At 42.8% G+C, this 14537-nt stretch overlaps 1 protein-coding gene across 1 annotated transcript; it reads left to right on the top strand.

Moving 5' to 3' along the window:
• The first annotated feature begins 369 nt into the window (after window positions 1-369).
• LOC118477078 (uncharacterized) lies at window positions 370-14226 on the top strand. The gene is made up of 5 exons (XM_035967611.1): window positions 370-498; window positions 1966-2264; window positions 2469-2580; window positions 2632-2801; window positions 14061-14226. The coding sequence occupies exons 1-5, from the start codon at window positions 370-372 to the stop codon at window positions 14224-14226; spliced, it is 876 nt and encodes a 291-aa protein (XP_035823504.1).
• Window positions 14227-14537: the final 311 nt, after the last annotated feature.

Genomic DNA, 14537 nt, shown 5'->3' with positions numbered 1-14537 from the left:
CAGCAACAACCTCACATGAAGGATGGCTCCACATTATTTTCTATTATGCAGTCCATGAAAAATCTTAAAACATCATTAGTTTCTTGGTTGTTAGTATTCTTAAGTAGTAACTGTTGTCGATTTTTTATATTTTCACTTTATTAAAAAAAGAAAAGAGAGGGGATGCCAGCCGCGTGGGCCGGCCCGTAACTGAGCAGCCCACTGGCCACCTAATGCTTAGGGCTGCAAGGAGTCGCGCCTGCTGGGAGTAGCGAGTAGAAAACACCGTAGCTCTGGCGGCGGTGGCGCACTGCTAATCTGAAGGTGGTTTAGGCTCGCCCGAAGATCACGCCGCCTGTGCGCAACCTCCGCTAGGTCGGCTCCATAACTATGGGGATTTGCTCCCTGCTCAGCATCTCGCAGAAAATCGCCAGCTCTCTGTTCTTCTTCTCCTCTCGGTTCCAGTCACGGCTTGGATCGATTCTGTCGATTCTTGGTGTTCTGGTGTTCATCTTGCTGGTGGAAGAAGGTGCAGGTGGCCCTGCTCGTGCGCAGTGAGGTTCTCCTATGCTCCGTTGATTTAACAGTGCGCCTGTGTGGTGCTCTGTCTGTTCTGATCTCTGTCCGCCGTGGCCTGGTGCTTTGGCTCTCTACTGCGCGATGTTCCTCTTCTCGGGCTGGTGCCGTGGACGTCTCCTTCGGCTCCGGCTCTAGTATCTCCATCAACCTCCCGCCGTGCAGGCCCGGACGTGGGCGGTGGAATTGGTTTTCTGGGACAGAACCTTGTGTTTGCTGAGCTGGTCTTCCCACGTAGACAATCTACATGCTGTGAGTTACCCGTTGCATCTCTATATTTATTGAGTAATTTTGTGCAATTTGCTAGTATTATTAACTTGGGTGTGATTGCACAATTTGAGGGCAGAGTTGATTGCTCGATGATGATAGCGGTGTAGTGAGACAACGTGACAGTTGGGTTTTAGTGCGTCGTTAATTTCAGCATCAAGTATTTATTTGTGCCTAATTAAATCTATATTTGTTGAGGCTGTTTACCTGTATTAAATTCTGTTATTTTATTAAGTACACAACTCCTTACTATTAGTATTTATACTTGATTATTAGGCTTATTACATCTGATCTAAAACCCTGATTTGGTAAGATAGGACTATCACGTTAGTTGAGGGTCTCTGATCACCATTTAGCGTTGGAGGGCTATTTAGTGCAGCAACCCGCTATTTTGAGAGCAATATTTTAAAGATAAACAATAAAGTTTATGTGTTTAATCTGCCTTCTTCATCTATAAGCCATGTTTAATTTACAAATGGACCTTAGTAGCTATGTTTCATGTTTTCAATTACTGGATTGCTACTGTTCATTGCTGTTATAATTACATATGGTATTTATCTGAGTTATATGCCTGTTTTATTCAGAATTAAAATATTTAATATATTTAAATATGATGGAAGCATGTCACTTATTTCTCTAATATTACAACAATCTAGAAAACCAATCCGTATAATGGCCTCCAGTTCCGATGTCATTAAGCCTGAAGCGTTCGACGGCGCAAGCTTTAAGCGCTGGCAGATTAAGACTCGCATGTGGCTCACTGACTTAAAATTATTTTGGGTAGTGATGTCGGTTGTTCCCTAGGTTGCATCAGATGATTCTGATGATGCAGCGAAGGTCGCCGCACTAGCGGAGAAGGCCAAGTGGGACGAAGCCAATGAGGCATGCTTGTCTCGTCTGCTGAACGTCTTGTCGAACCGCTTATTTGACGTCTACTCTAGTTTTACCTCCGCCAAGGGTCTATGGACTGAACTTGAGAATGAGTTCTCTGAAGTTAACAATGGCAATGAGTCATTCACAACGGAAAACTACCTCAACTATAAAATGGTTTGAGGGAAGGTCTGTTATGGAGCAGCTACAGGAGATTCAACTCCTTGTTAGGGACTTGGTCCAATATGGCTGTGCCTACCAGACAGTTTTTAGGTGAATGCAATACTGGCAAAGCTCCCGCCTTCTTGGCGAGACTTTGTGACTTCACGCCGCCACATGAAGAAGCAAATGACTCTCACTGAGTTGTCAGCTGCGATAAATGTGGAAGAGCATGCAAGGTCCAGTAACAAGCCATCCCAGCAACTCCAGGCTCACGTTGTTGAGAAGGGTGGAGACAGAAAATTCCAGAAGAAGAAGAAGAACTCTCCACAGAAGAATCTGAACCAACCTAAGTCCAAAAAGATGAAGAAGAAAAAGGAGGACTTTATCTGCCACGTTTGTGGTGTCTCCGGGCATACAGCTCGGAGGTGCAAACTTAGGAAGGGAAAAGGTCCTCCACCTCAGCGCAAAGAAGGGAACGTGGTGGTTAACTCCACCCCAGGGTATGCACCTCAGGCCTTTATGGCAAGTCCATCAGATGACTGGTGGATGGATTTCGGTGCTACTGTTCATATTTGTGCTGATTGATCCATGTTCTCTTCATTCTAGGGATACAGCAGCGCACCGGTCTTGATGGGAAATGGTGTTCCGGCAGCAGTTCGAGGTACTGGACAGGTCTACCTGAAGTTAACTTTAGGAAAGACGCTCGTGCTGAAGGACGTACTCTATGTGCCCTCGATGAGCCGGAACCTCATATCAGTGTCACTGCTATATCGACAGGGTCTCAAATTAGTGTTTGAGTCTAATAAAGTGGTCCTGTCTAAGTTTGGTACTTTTGTTGGAAAGTCATATGACTCAGGTGGTTTGTTCCGTATTTCTGTTTTGAATAATCATTCTTCTTACCATGTTAATGTGGTCTGTAATAACGATTCCATTAATGATATATGGCATTCCCGTTTGTGTCATGTGAATTTTGAGGCCATTAAGAGATTAAGTGACATGTCTTTAATTCCTGAATATAAACATGTTAAAGGTGTAAAATATGGTATTTGTGTGCAAGCTAAGCAGCCTAGAAAACCGTTTCATACGGTTGAAGGCAGAAGTACCACTCCTTTAGAATTAATTCACTCAGATATCTGTGAGATGAATGGTATAATCACAAAAGGCGGTAAAAGATACTTTCTTACCTTGATAGATGATGCTACCAGATTCTGTTATATTTACTTACTCATAACCAAAGATGAGGCACTAGAACAATTTAAGATCTATAAGACTGAAGTTGAAAACCAGCTAGACAAGAAAATTAAAAGGCTACGGTGTGATAGAGGAGGTGAATACCTTTCCAGCCTTTTTGATGAGTACTGCAAAGAGTGTGGAATCATTCATGAAACCACCGCCCCATATTCACCTCAATCAAATGGGGTAGCTAAAAGGAAGAACCGAATGGTGTGTGACTTAGCTAATGCTTTGTTGCAAAGTTCGGGGATGCCTGACATCTGGTGGGGCGAGGCAGTACTCACGGTGTGCTATGTCCTGAATAGGGTGCCGCCTCGCAACCGTGAGGCCACGCCCTATGAAGGATTTAAAGGAAGCCAGATCTTTCGCATCTTTGGACTTGGGGCTACCTTGCAAAGGTGAATGTCCCATTGCTAAAGAAGAGAAAGTTAGGCCCTAAGACCGTAGACTGTGTCTTCCTGGGTTATGCACATAACAGTGCAGCTTATAGATTTCTAGTGGTCCATTCCAAGACGAGCGAAGTCGCTGTAAATGTAATAATGGAGTCTCAGGATGTGACATTCTTTGAAAGCATCTTCCCTATGCGGGATAAGGAAGTAGTAGCCCTAGATGGTCCATCTCGGACATATTCTCTGCCCTCGAGTGTCCATGACCAGTCTCCAGATTTGGAGTTAAGGAGGAGTAAGAGACAAAGGACTGAAAAGTATCTGGGTGATGATTATATTATTTATCTAGTGGATGAAGAACCACGCTCCCTCACAGAGGCATATACATCTCCGGATGCAGAGTACTGGAGGGAGGCTGTCCGTAGCGAGATGGATTCAATCATCTCGAACAGAACTTGGGAGATAACTGATCTCCCAGTTGGTTGCAAGCCTGTGGGCTGCAAATGGATCTTTAGGAGGAAGAGGAGACCCGATGGTACTATTGAGAAGTACAAGGCCCGTCTTGTGGCTAAGGGTTTTACTCAAAAGAAAAAGGAGGATTATTTTGATACTTATTCTCCGGTGGCTCGATTGCCCACAATTCGTGTGCTCTTAGCGCTGGCGGCTGCTTATAAACTTCTTGTCCATCAAATGGACGTAAAGACAGCATTCCTAAATGAAGAGCTGGAAGAGGAAATTTATATGCAGCAACCAGAAGGATTTGTGGTTAAAGGACAAGAGAGCAAAGTGTGTCACTTGATTAAATCCTTATACGGTTTTAAGCAAGCTCCCAGACAATGGCATGAGAAGTTTAATAATACTCTGACCACTGCCGGGTTTTGTGTAAACAAAGCCGACAAGTGTGTGTATTATCGCTTCTCTAGGGGCAAAGGTGTCATCATGTGTTTATACGTTGATGACATATTGATATTTTGGGACCGATTTGGAGGCTATCATGGAGACAAAAGTATTCCTCTCCAAGAACTTTGATATGAAGGACTTGGGTGAAGCTGATGTAATATTGAACATCAAGCTAATAAAGGGTGAGGATGGGATTACTTTGTCAAAATCCCATTATGTGGAAAAGGTCCTGACTCGCTTTGGACATATGGACTGTAAACCAGTCACCACGCCCTATGATCCATCCTACACGCTTAGTAAACATGAAGGCGAGCCTGTGAACCAGCTACTATATTCGCAGATCATCGAATCTCTCATGTACCTGAGCAGTGCAACTAGACCAGATATCTCATATGCAGTATGCAGACTGGCTCGTTATTCGGCCAGTCTAGGAGATAGACATTGGGTAGCCTTGTACAGAGTGCTTCGGTATTTGAAAGGAGCGATGAATCTTGGTATTAAATATACTAGATATCCGTCAGTACTTGAAGGATTCAGTGATGCAAACTGGATCTCTGACTCGGATCAAATGAAGTCTACAAGTGGCTATGTGTTCACTTTAGCTGGTGGGGCTGTGTCATGGAGATCGTCTAAACAATCAGTGTCGACACGTTTCACCAAGGAAGCTGAATTAGTTGCGCTTGATTCAGCAGCATTGGAGGCTGAATGGTTAAGAGACCTGTTGTCAGACCTTCCAATGTTAGCAAAGCTGATACCGGCTGTCCTAGTATACTATGACAACACTTCTGTGTTGCTAAAAGTGAACAGTAGAAAGGACAACCAAAAATCCTCGAGGCATATCAGAAGACGACTTGATTCATGTCGGCATGCTAGAGAGATGGGTGTAATAACTGTAGATTACATCAAGTCTGAAAGGAATCTTGCTGATCCTTTCACCAAAGGACTGGCTCAAAAGCCAATCCAAGCAGCGTGTGTGGGAATGGGACTCGTACCCTGTTAGCGGTTTCAACTGCGGATAACTGTCCTGTGTGACCGGAGGTCCCGAGATCCAGGCTCCAAGAAACGAAGCACTGTGGAACCAAGAGCACAAAAGATAAAGAGTCTCATGAGCTGTTGTGCTCTGTCTTTATGGCAGGTTGAGCGATATGCTCTTAATGAAGTCAATACTATAAGCAGAGAAGAGCTGACTGTGGGGTCGCAGTCCGGGAGAGAATGGGGTTTTCTCTCTAGTGAGTTCATGAATAGATATTAAAGGGCATGACTGTAACGCCCTGCCCCGTAAGAGAAGTAGATAATCTACCTAGTACTATGTGCCTTTTGTGCAAAGATTCACACATTAGGGTTTGTGGATCAAGGCGTAGGCCTCCGCTTACTTGTGCAGGGTTGGAGTACACTGGGATAGGCTTTGGTTCAAACCTAACAAGTACCTCTGCCGAAAAGTAGTATATAAACAGTACGGGAGCTCAATGACATTGATCAGAAAATAAGAGTGAAAATGGTAGGGATTGTTGTCCATTTTTGATATTTTCACTTTATTAAAAAATGAAAGGGGATGCCAGCCGCGTGGGTCGGCCCGTAACTGAGCAACCCACCGGCCAGCTGATGCTTAGGGCTGCAAGGAGCTGCGCGTGCTGGGAGTAGCGAGTAGAAAGAACCACAGCTCTGGTGGCGGCGGCGCACTGCTAATCTAAAGGTGGTTTAGGCTCGCTCGAAGATCACGCCGCCTCTGCGCAACCTCCGCTAGGTCGGCTCCATAACTATGGAGATTTGCTCCCTGCTCAGCATCTCGCAAAAAATCGCCAGCTCTTTGTTCTTCTTCTCCTCTCGGTTCCAGTCACGGTTTGGATCGATTCTGTCGATTCTTGGTGTTCTGGTGTTCATCTTGCTGGTGGAAGAAGGTGCAGGTGGCCCTGCTCGTGCGCAGTGAGGTTCTCCTGTGCTCCGTTGATTTAACAGTGCGCCTGTGTGGTGCTCTGTCTGTTCTGATCCCTGTCCACCGTGGCCTGGTGCTTGGGCTCTCTACTGCGCGGTGTTCCTCTTCTCGGGCTGGTGCCGTGGACGTCTCCTTCGGCTCCGGCAGCGGCTATAGTATCTCCGTCAACCTCCCGCCGTGCAGGCCCGGACGTGGGCGGCGGAATTGGTTTTCTCGGACAGAACCTTGTGTTCACTGAGCTGGTCTTCCCACGTAGACAATCTACGTGCTGTGAGTTACCCGTTGCATCTCTATATTTATTGAGTAATTTTGTACAATTTACTAGTATTATTTACTTGGGTGTGATTGCACAATTTGTGGGCAGAGTTGATTACTCGATGATGATAACGGTGTAGTGAGACATCGTGACAGTCTGGGTTTTAGTGTGTCGTTAATTTCAGCATCAAGTATTTATTTGTGCCTAATTAAATCTATATTCGTTGAGGCTGTTTACCTGTATTAAATTCTGTTATTTTATTAAGTACACAACTCCTTACTATTAGTATTTATACTTGATTATTAGGCTTATTACATCTGATTTAAAACCCTGATTTGGTAAGATAGGACTGTCACGTTAGTCGGGGATCTCTGATCACCATTTAGCGTTGGAGGGCTATTTAGTGCAGCAACCCGCTATTTTGAGAGCAATATTTTAAAGATAAACAATAAAGTTTATGTGTTTAATCTGCCTTCTTCATCTACAAGCCATGTTTAATTTACAAATGGACCTGAGTAGCTATGTTTCATGTTTTCAATTACTGGAATTGCTACTGTTCATTGTTGTTATAATTACATATGGTATTTATCTGAGTTATATGCCTTTTTTATTCAGAATTAAAATAATTAATATATTTAAATAGGATGGAAGCATGTCATTTATTTTTCTAATATTACAACAGTAACAGTATCTCTAGTTAGATTGTTAGTATTGTTACGCACCAACAACGTCTATAGTTTACTTCAATTGCAATAGATAAATTAATCAGGCATACTCTCTTCTCTGCAGTTCTCCACTAACAACTATTTGGCTAAATTTCATTTTTTGTTTCATAGGTTTTTAGCAACTCTTAACCGGTACCATCCTACACCTAAGCATAATATGTTCTTAATCAATATTTAACCGAATCATGATTACCTTGCTTTGATAACTTCCACACAAACTTGCAAGTTTGCATTTCCAGTTCTTATGTGTAGATACATAGAAAAAATATGCCATGCGTGCTATCTGTTAGAAATATAGGCATTTTCCATATCATTTTAATTCCATAAATTAACATTATGATGATGACATATAAAAAATAATTAATCATTGTAATCGTGATCTCAGTTATATCCATAACAATATGGATCATGAGAACATAAAGCATATGAATCATATAAATATAATAAGCATATAAACATGATACATGTATTATGATGGAACAACTGAAAATAAACAGATAGCAACATAAACAACATGATTGTAAAATTAAAACAAACAGGTATAACATATTATAATATGACAGAACAGATGAGATAAATTCATGTCTACATATGAAACAGTAGAGATGAATATATGAAACATATATAATCAGCAGAATGCAAAACAATAAGGAGATAAATTGATCGTACCCATCCATGCGCTCTGAGGATCCAGATCCTTGTCCAGCTTCTCTTGTTATGTCGCCAATAAGAAGAAGATGTTTTGGGTAGTCGCGTAGACGCTCCCCAAAAACCTAATTGCCGATCCCCCGTGCAAGGTCTCGAACGGCAAGGGCTTCGGAGGCACCTGCCCTCTCGTTTCTCTGTGCGCGTGGAGCTAAGAGATGGAAACACCCACACTTGCGACTGGACTGTGATTCTGAAGGTTCTGCTCTCGTGTACCAAGTGACATGGGTTCTCCCCTACTTAACCTCTCGCGGAGGGAAGCTGAAGGAGAAGGGTCGCATGCGGCACGCCAAGAGACGGGCAACTGAAGGGTAAGGGTCTCGCATGCGGCACGCCAAGAGACGGGCAAGAGTTGAAACTCCAACGGTTAGTGAGTGCTAAAAATTAACACAACCACAACCGCCCGCCACGCCACGCCACGCCACGCCCGGTCCGGCCGGCAACGGCGCGCGCGCGTGTGTGGCACGCCCTTGTACGTTTCTTGACAAGGGTTCTCCCCTACTTAACCTCTTGCGGAGGGAAGCTGAAGGAGAAGGGTCGCATGCGGCACGCCAAGAGACGGGCAGCTGAAGGGTAAGGGTCTCGCATGCGGCACGCCAAGAGACAGGCAAGAGTTAAAACTCCCACGGTTAGTGAGTGCTAAAAATTAATACAACCACACCACGCCCGCTCGCCGCCTGCCTGCCTACCTCGCCTCGCCTCGCCACGCCCGGCCTGACCGGCGGCGACGCGCGCGCTTGTGGCACGCCCTTGTACGTTTCTTGACTTCTCAAATTAAGTGGAATAATTCCCACCATATAAGTCAAGCCAATGACCCTTGGACTTCCAATATGGTACTATTGGTATTCTCCACCATTACACACCATAGAGTTTATTGAATAAATGGGCCAAGCCCATAAACGGTCCAACAATCCCCACCAAACTCTAGGGTTTGTAATGATGAAGTATCAGAATCACAATCCTTTGATATACCAATGTTTCGATGGAGACTGTTAAGTTGAACATCCATCTAGAATAAGAGTTTCACTCATTCACAACTGAACAATGGACTAAGCCTTGAATTGACAGTTTTGTGCGAAATGAGATTCGCTCAAATCCTTTGCTGATACTAGGATGCAAAAGGGCATCCCCGCTGTTTAGAAGCATATAAATCACACTTCAGTGCCTTTCATGAGTATTTAGGGATTACCCAAGTCTCATAGACTGTGACCAACAGTTTGACTTATATAGGTGTATTCCTCAGAAGATGTTCTGTAGGACAACATCTCACCTTTATAGGACTCTTGGAATACATTAAGGTAAATACCATCCTGCCTTACAGATAGGAAAGATGTGCATCAGAAATGAGTTAAGGAAGGTATCTTTTCTCACAACCTACTCCTAGCTTGTTTCTCCACTCTACTTCACAGGATCTCCGATCACATAGAGCATGTTACCACTAGAGTAGATTTCACATGGGTCTCATACCCATTTCTTTCGATGCACTTTCTATCACATTGCGTGACAGACCCTTAGTGAATTGATCTACCAGATTATTAGATGTGTGGACATAATCCACCGTTATAACTCTGGAGTTTTTCAGCTTTTTGATAGATTTCAATCTTCTCTTAACATGCCTTGTAGACTTCATGTTATTTCTAGAACTGTTAACCTTTGTAATCACAGTTTTTTGTCACAGTTCGTGGAAATAGCTGGTATCAGTTTTTCAACTACCGGTAAATCCAATAGGAAATCACGAAGCCACTCGGCCTCAGCCCCAGTAGTGTCTAATGCTGCAAGTTCTGCTTCCATTGTAAACTTCGTTAAGATAGTCTGCTTGCAAGACTTCAAGGAAACAGCGCCACCTCCAAACAGAAACACATATCCGCTTGTGGCATAAAGCTCATCAGTATCAGAAATCCAGTTGGCATCACAATAGCCTTCCAGCACTTTTGGGTTTCCAGTATAATGAATACCGTATGTCATAGTACCTTTCAAATACCGCAACACTCTCTCAAGAGCATGCCAGTGACCATCTCCTGGTTTCGACACAAACCGACTCAGCTTACTCACAGCATAAGAGATGTCTGGCCTTGTTGCACTTGCAAGGTACATGAGTGAGCCAATGATCTGGGAGTATGTCAATTGATCCCTTGCTATTCTTCGATTCTTTCTCAATAGCATGCTAGGGTCATAAGGTGTTGGAGCAGGATCACAATCACTAAAACCAAAGCGACTCAATACCTTCTCCACATAGTGAGATTGTAACAAAGTTTGATTCTTTCTCAATAGCATGCTAGGGTCATAAGGTGTTGGAGCAGGATCACAGTCACTAAAACCAAAGCGACTCAATACCTTCTCCACATAGTGAGATTGTAACAAAGTTACCCCACCATCACCTTCTCTAACAAGCTTGATGTTTAGAATGACATCAGCTTCTCCCAAATCTTTCATTTCAAAGTTGCTCGATAGAAGATTTTTAACTTCCTCAATCACATTGAGATTTGATCCAAAGATCAAGATGTCATCAACATAAAGGCACAGCATAACAGACTCACCCCCACCATACCGATAATACACACACGTGTCAGATTCATTTACAGCAAAGCCAGCAGCTGTAAGAGTATTATCAAACTTTTTATGCCATTGCTTAGGTGCTTGTTTTAGGCCATACAATGATTTTATCAACCTGCACACCTTGTTCTCTTGACCATCCGCAATGAACCCTTCTGGCTGATCCATGTAGATCTCCTCATCCAACTCTCCATTTAGGAAAGTTGTCTTAACATCCATCTGATGAATGATAAGACCATAAGAGGCTGCCACGGCTATTAATGTGCGAATTGTAGTCAATCGAGCCACTGGTGAGTAGGTATCAAAGAAATCTTCACCCTCTTTTTGGGTATATCCTTTGGCCACAAGCCTTGCCTTGTACCTTTCGATTGTACAATCAGGCCTAAGCTTTTTCTTGAAGATCCATTTGCAGCCTATAGGTTGACAACCATAAGGACGGTCAACGACCTCCCAAGTTCCATTAGACATAATAGATTCCATCTCACTCCTTACTGGTTCCTTCCATAAGTCAGCATCATGAGAGGAATATGCCTCACTAATGGTAGTTGGTGTGTATTCCACAAGGTACACTATAAAGTCATTACCAAAGGATTTTGTAACCCTCTGTCGCTTGCTCTTTCGAGTGACTATAGTGTCATCCTCCTCAGGGATGTGCACGTGAAGATCCTCAGCATGATCTATAGGAATAGACAGTTCGTGCTCATGGGAATTATAGTCTCATGACTTGTATCACTAGGTGTATTCTTCATGGGAAACTCATTCTCAAAAAATGTTGCGTCTCTTGATTCCATGATAGTATCAACATACATATCAGGCACATCAGATTTTATAATTAAGAACCTATACCCAGTGCTGTGAAAAGAGTACCCAAGGAGTATACAATCAACAGTTTTAGGCCCAAGTTTACGCTTTTTGTTGATTGGCACATTCACTTTAGCCAAGCAACCCCAAGTGCGCAAATATGAGAGATTTAATCTTTTCTTTTCCCATTCCTCAAATGGTGTGATCTCTTCGTTCTTTGTTGGAACTCTATTCAGGACATGACACGCTGTCAAAATCGCCTCACCCCACCATGCCTTGGATAATCCCGCTGTACTCAACATGGCATTCACCAAATCTGTTAGAGTGTGGTTTTTCCTTTCAGCAATCCCATTGGATTGTGGTGAGAATGGTGGTGTCCTCTCATGAATAATACTATGTTCCACGCAGAACTCATCAAACACATTAGAGAAATATTCTCCACCTCGATCGGACCTTAAACATTTTATTTTCCTCTCAAGTTGGTTCTCAACTTCAGCTTTATAGGTCTTAAAATAATTAAACGCTTCATCTTTTGTTTTTAAGAGATACACATAGCAAAATCTGGTGGAGTCATCTATAAAAGTGAGAAAGTATCTTTTACCACCTTTTGTCAAAATTCCATTCATCTCGCACAGATCAGAATGAACAAGTTCTAGAGGTGCCAGATTCCTCGCCTCAGCAGCCTTGTGAGGCTTGCGAGGTTGTTTTGATTCAACACACACATGGCACTTAGACTTTTTGACCAAGTTAAATTTAGGAATTAGATTTAGATTTGCTAACCGCATAAGACAGCTAAAGCTTGCATGACAAAAACGTGAATGCCATAAATCTGACTCATCAGAAAAATGAACAAAATTCACCATTTTATTACACACATCATGCAGTGATAAGCGGAACAAGCCTCCGCAGTCATATCCTTTACCAACAAAAGTACCATGTTTCGACACAACACATTTATTAGACTCAAGAACAACTTTGTATACATCTCGACATAGCATCGAAGCACACATTTATTAGACTCAAGAACAACTTTGTATCCATCTTCAATGGCACCGTCTTTCCCGAAGTAAACTTCAGAATGACCGTACCAACACCAAGAACATGAGCACGCGACCCATTTCCCATTAACAAGGCGCCAGACCTTCCGACCTGGTAGGAGGAGAACATAGAGGCATCAGCACACACATGAATATTTGCACCACTGTCCATCCACCACTCATGTGAATTACAAACTGAAAGAACAAATGGTAAAGAATTACCATACCCAAATGTTCCATTTCCAGTTTCAGTGGTTACAACATTAGTTGATTTCTTGTCCTGTGTGAACTTGCGATCAGGGCACTCTCTAGCCCAATGTTGATCACTGCCACAGACAAAGCATCCTCCCTTTCCCTTGTTGTTGTTGTTCTTCTTCTTTTTAAATTGTGTTGTTTGAACAGGTTTATTTGTGTTCTCTTGTTTGTTCTGGTTTTTCTTCTTGTTGAACTTGCAGAAGTTTCTCTTCTACACCACATTAGCAGTAGAGGTCTCCACACCTTTTCCATTGTCCTTTGTTCTAGCCCTTTCCTCAACATCAAGAGTACCAATGAGCTCTTCCACATTGAACTCTTGTCTCTTATGTTTGAGAGAGGTAGGAAAGTCCTTCCAAGAGGGTGGCAACTTGGCGATTATACCGCCAGCCACAAACTTGTCAAGCAAAGGACAAGGAAAAAGCTCGATTTCCTTAGCTAGTGCCTGAAACTCATGAGCCTGTTCCACTACAGATCGGTTGTCAACCATCTTGTAGTCATACAGCTGCTCCATGAGATACAGTTCGCTACCAGCGTCAGTTACTCTAAACTTTCCAACAAGTGCATCCCACAGCTCTTTTCCTGTAGAAAGGATGATATAGCTTTTCTGGAATTTGTATCAAGTGCGCTAATAACCGCTCCTCGAAAAAGGTTGTCTTCAGCCTTAAACTTAGCCTTATCCTCAGGAGGTAAGTTGGCAGGCTTGCCCTCAGCGGCATGAAAACAAGACATTGCAGTAAGCCACAATTCCATCTTAGCTTTCCATATCAAGAATTTTTTACCATCAAAAGGATCAGGCTTTAGCACAGCAGCAAAACCTCTGACAGAAAAATGCCTAACATTAGGTTTTTGGATTGTTAGAAATATAGGCATTTTTCATATCATTTTAATTTCATAAATTAACATTATGATGATGACATATAAAAGATAATTAATCATAGTAATTGTGATCTCAATTATATCCATAACAATATGGATCATGAGAACATAAAGCGTATGAATTATATAAATATAATAAGCATATAAACATGATACATATATTATCATGGAACAACTAAAAATAAACAGATAGCAATATAAACAGCATGATTGCAAAATTAAAACAAACAGATATAACATATTATAATATGACAGAACAGATGAGATAAATTCATGTCTACATATGAAACAGCAGAGATGAATATATGAAACATATATAATCTGTAGAACACAAAACAGTAAAGAGATAAATTGATCATACCCTCCCATGCGCTCTGAGGATCCAGATCCTTGTCCAACTTCTCTTGTCATGTCGCCAATAAGAAAAAGATGTTTTGGGCAGTCGCATAGACGCTCCCCAAAAACCTAATTGCCGATCCCCCGTGCAAGGTCTCGAACGGCAAGGGCTTCGGAGGCACCTGCCCTCTCGTTTCTCTGTGCGTGCAGAGCTAAGAGATGGAAACACCCACACTTGCAGCTGGACTGTGATTCTGAAGGTTCTGCTCTCGTGTACCAAGTGACAGGGGTTCTCCCCTACTTAACCTCTCGCGGAGGGAAGCTGAAGGAGAAGGGTCGCATGCGGCACGCCAAGAGACGGGCAGCTGAAGGGTAAGGATCTCGCATGCGGCACGCCAAGAGACGGGCAAGAGTTGAAACTCCCACGGTTAGTGAGTGCTAAAAATTAACATAACCACAACCGCCCGCCCTTGTACGTTTCTTGACTTCTCAAATTAAGTGGAATAATTCTCACCATATAAGTCAAGCCAACGACCATTGGACTTCCAATATGATACTATTGGTATTCTCCACCATTACACACCATAGAGTTTATTGAATAAATGGGTCAAGCCCATAAAAGATCCAACACTATCATGTAAATAATTAGAATTTTTCATGTGGAGTTACATGTTTGTGTGCAACAGA

The sequence above is a fragment of the Zea mays genome, chromosome 4 (assembly GCF_902167145.1).
Source record: "Zea mays cultivar B73 chromosome 4, Zm-B73-REFERENCE-NAM-5.0, whole genome shotgun sequence".
In the NCBI taxonomy this organism is placed as follows: domain Eukaryota; kingdom Viridiplantae; phylum Streptophyta; class Magnoliopsida; order Poales; family Poaceae; genus Zea; species Zea mays.
Note: the sequence above shows the minus strand (reverse complement) of the source record. Positions and strands in the feature narration are given on the sequence as shown.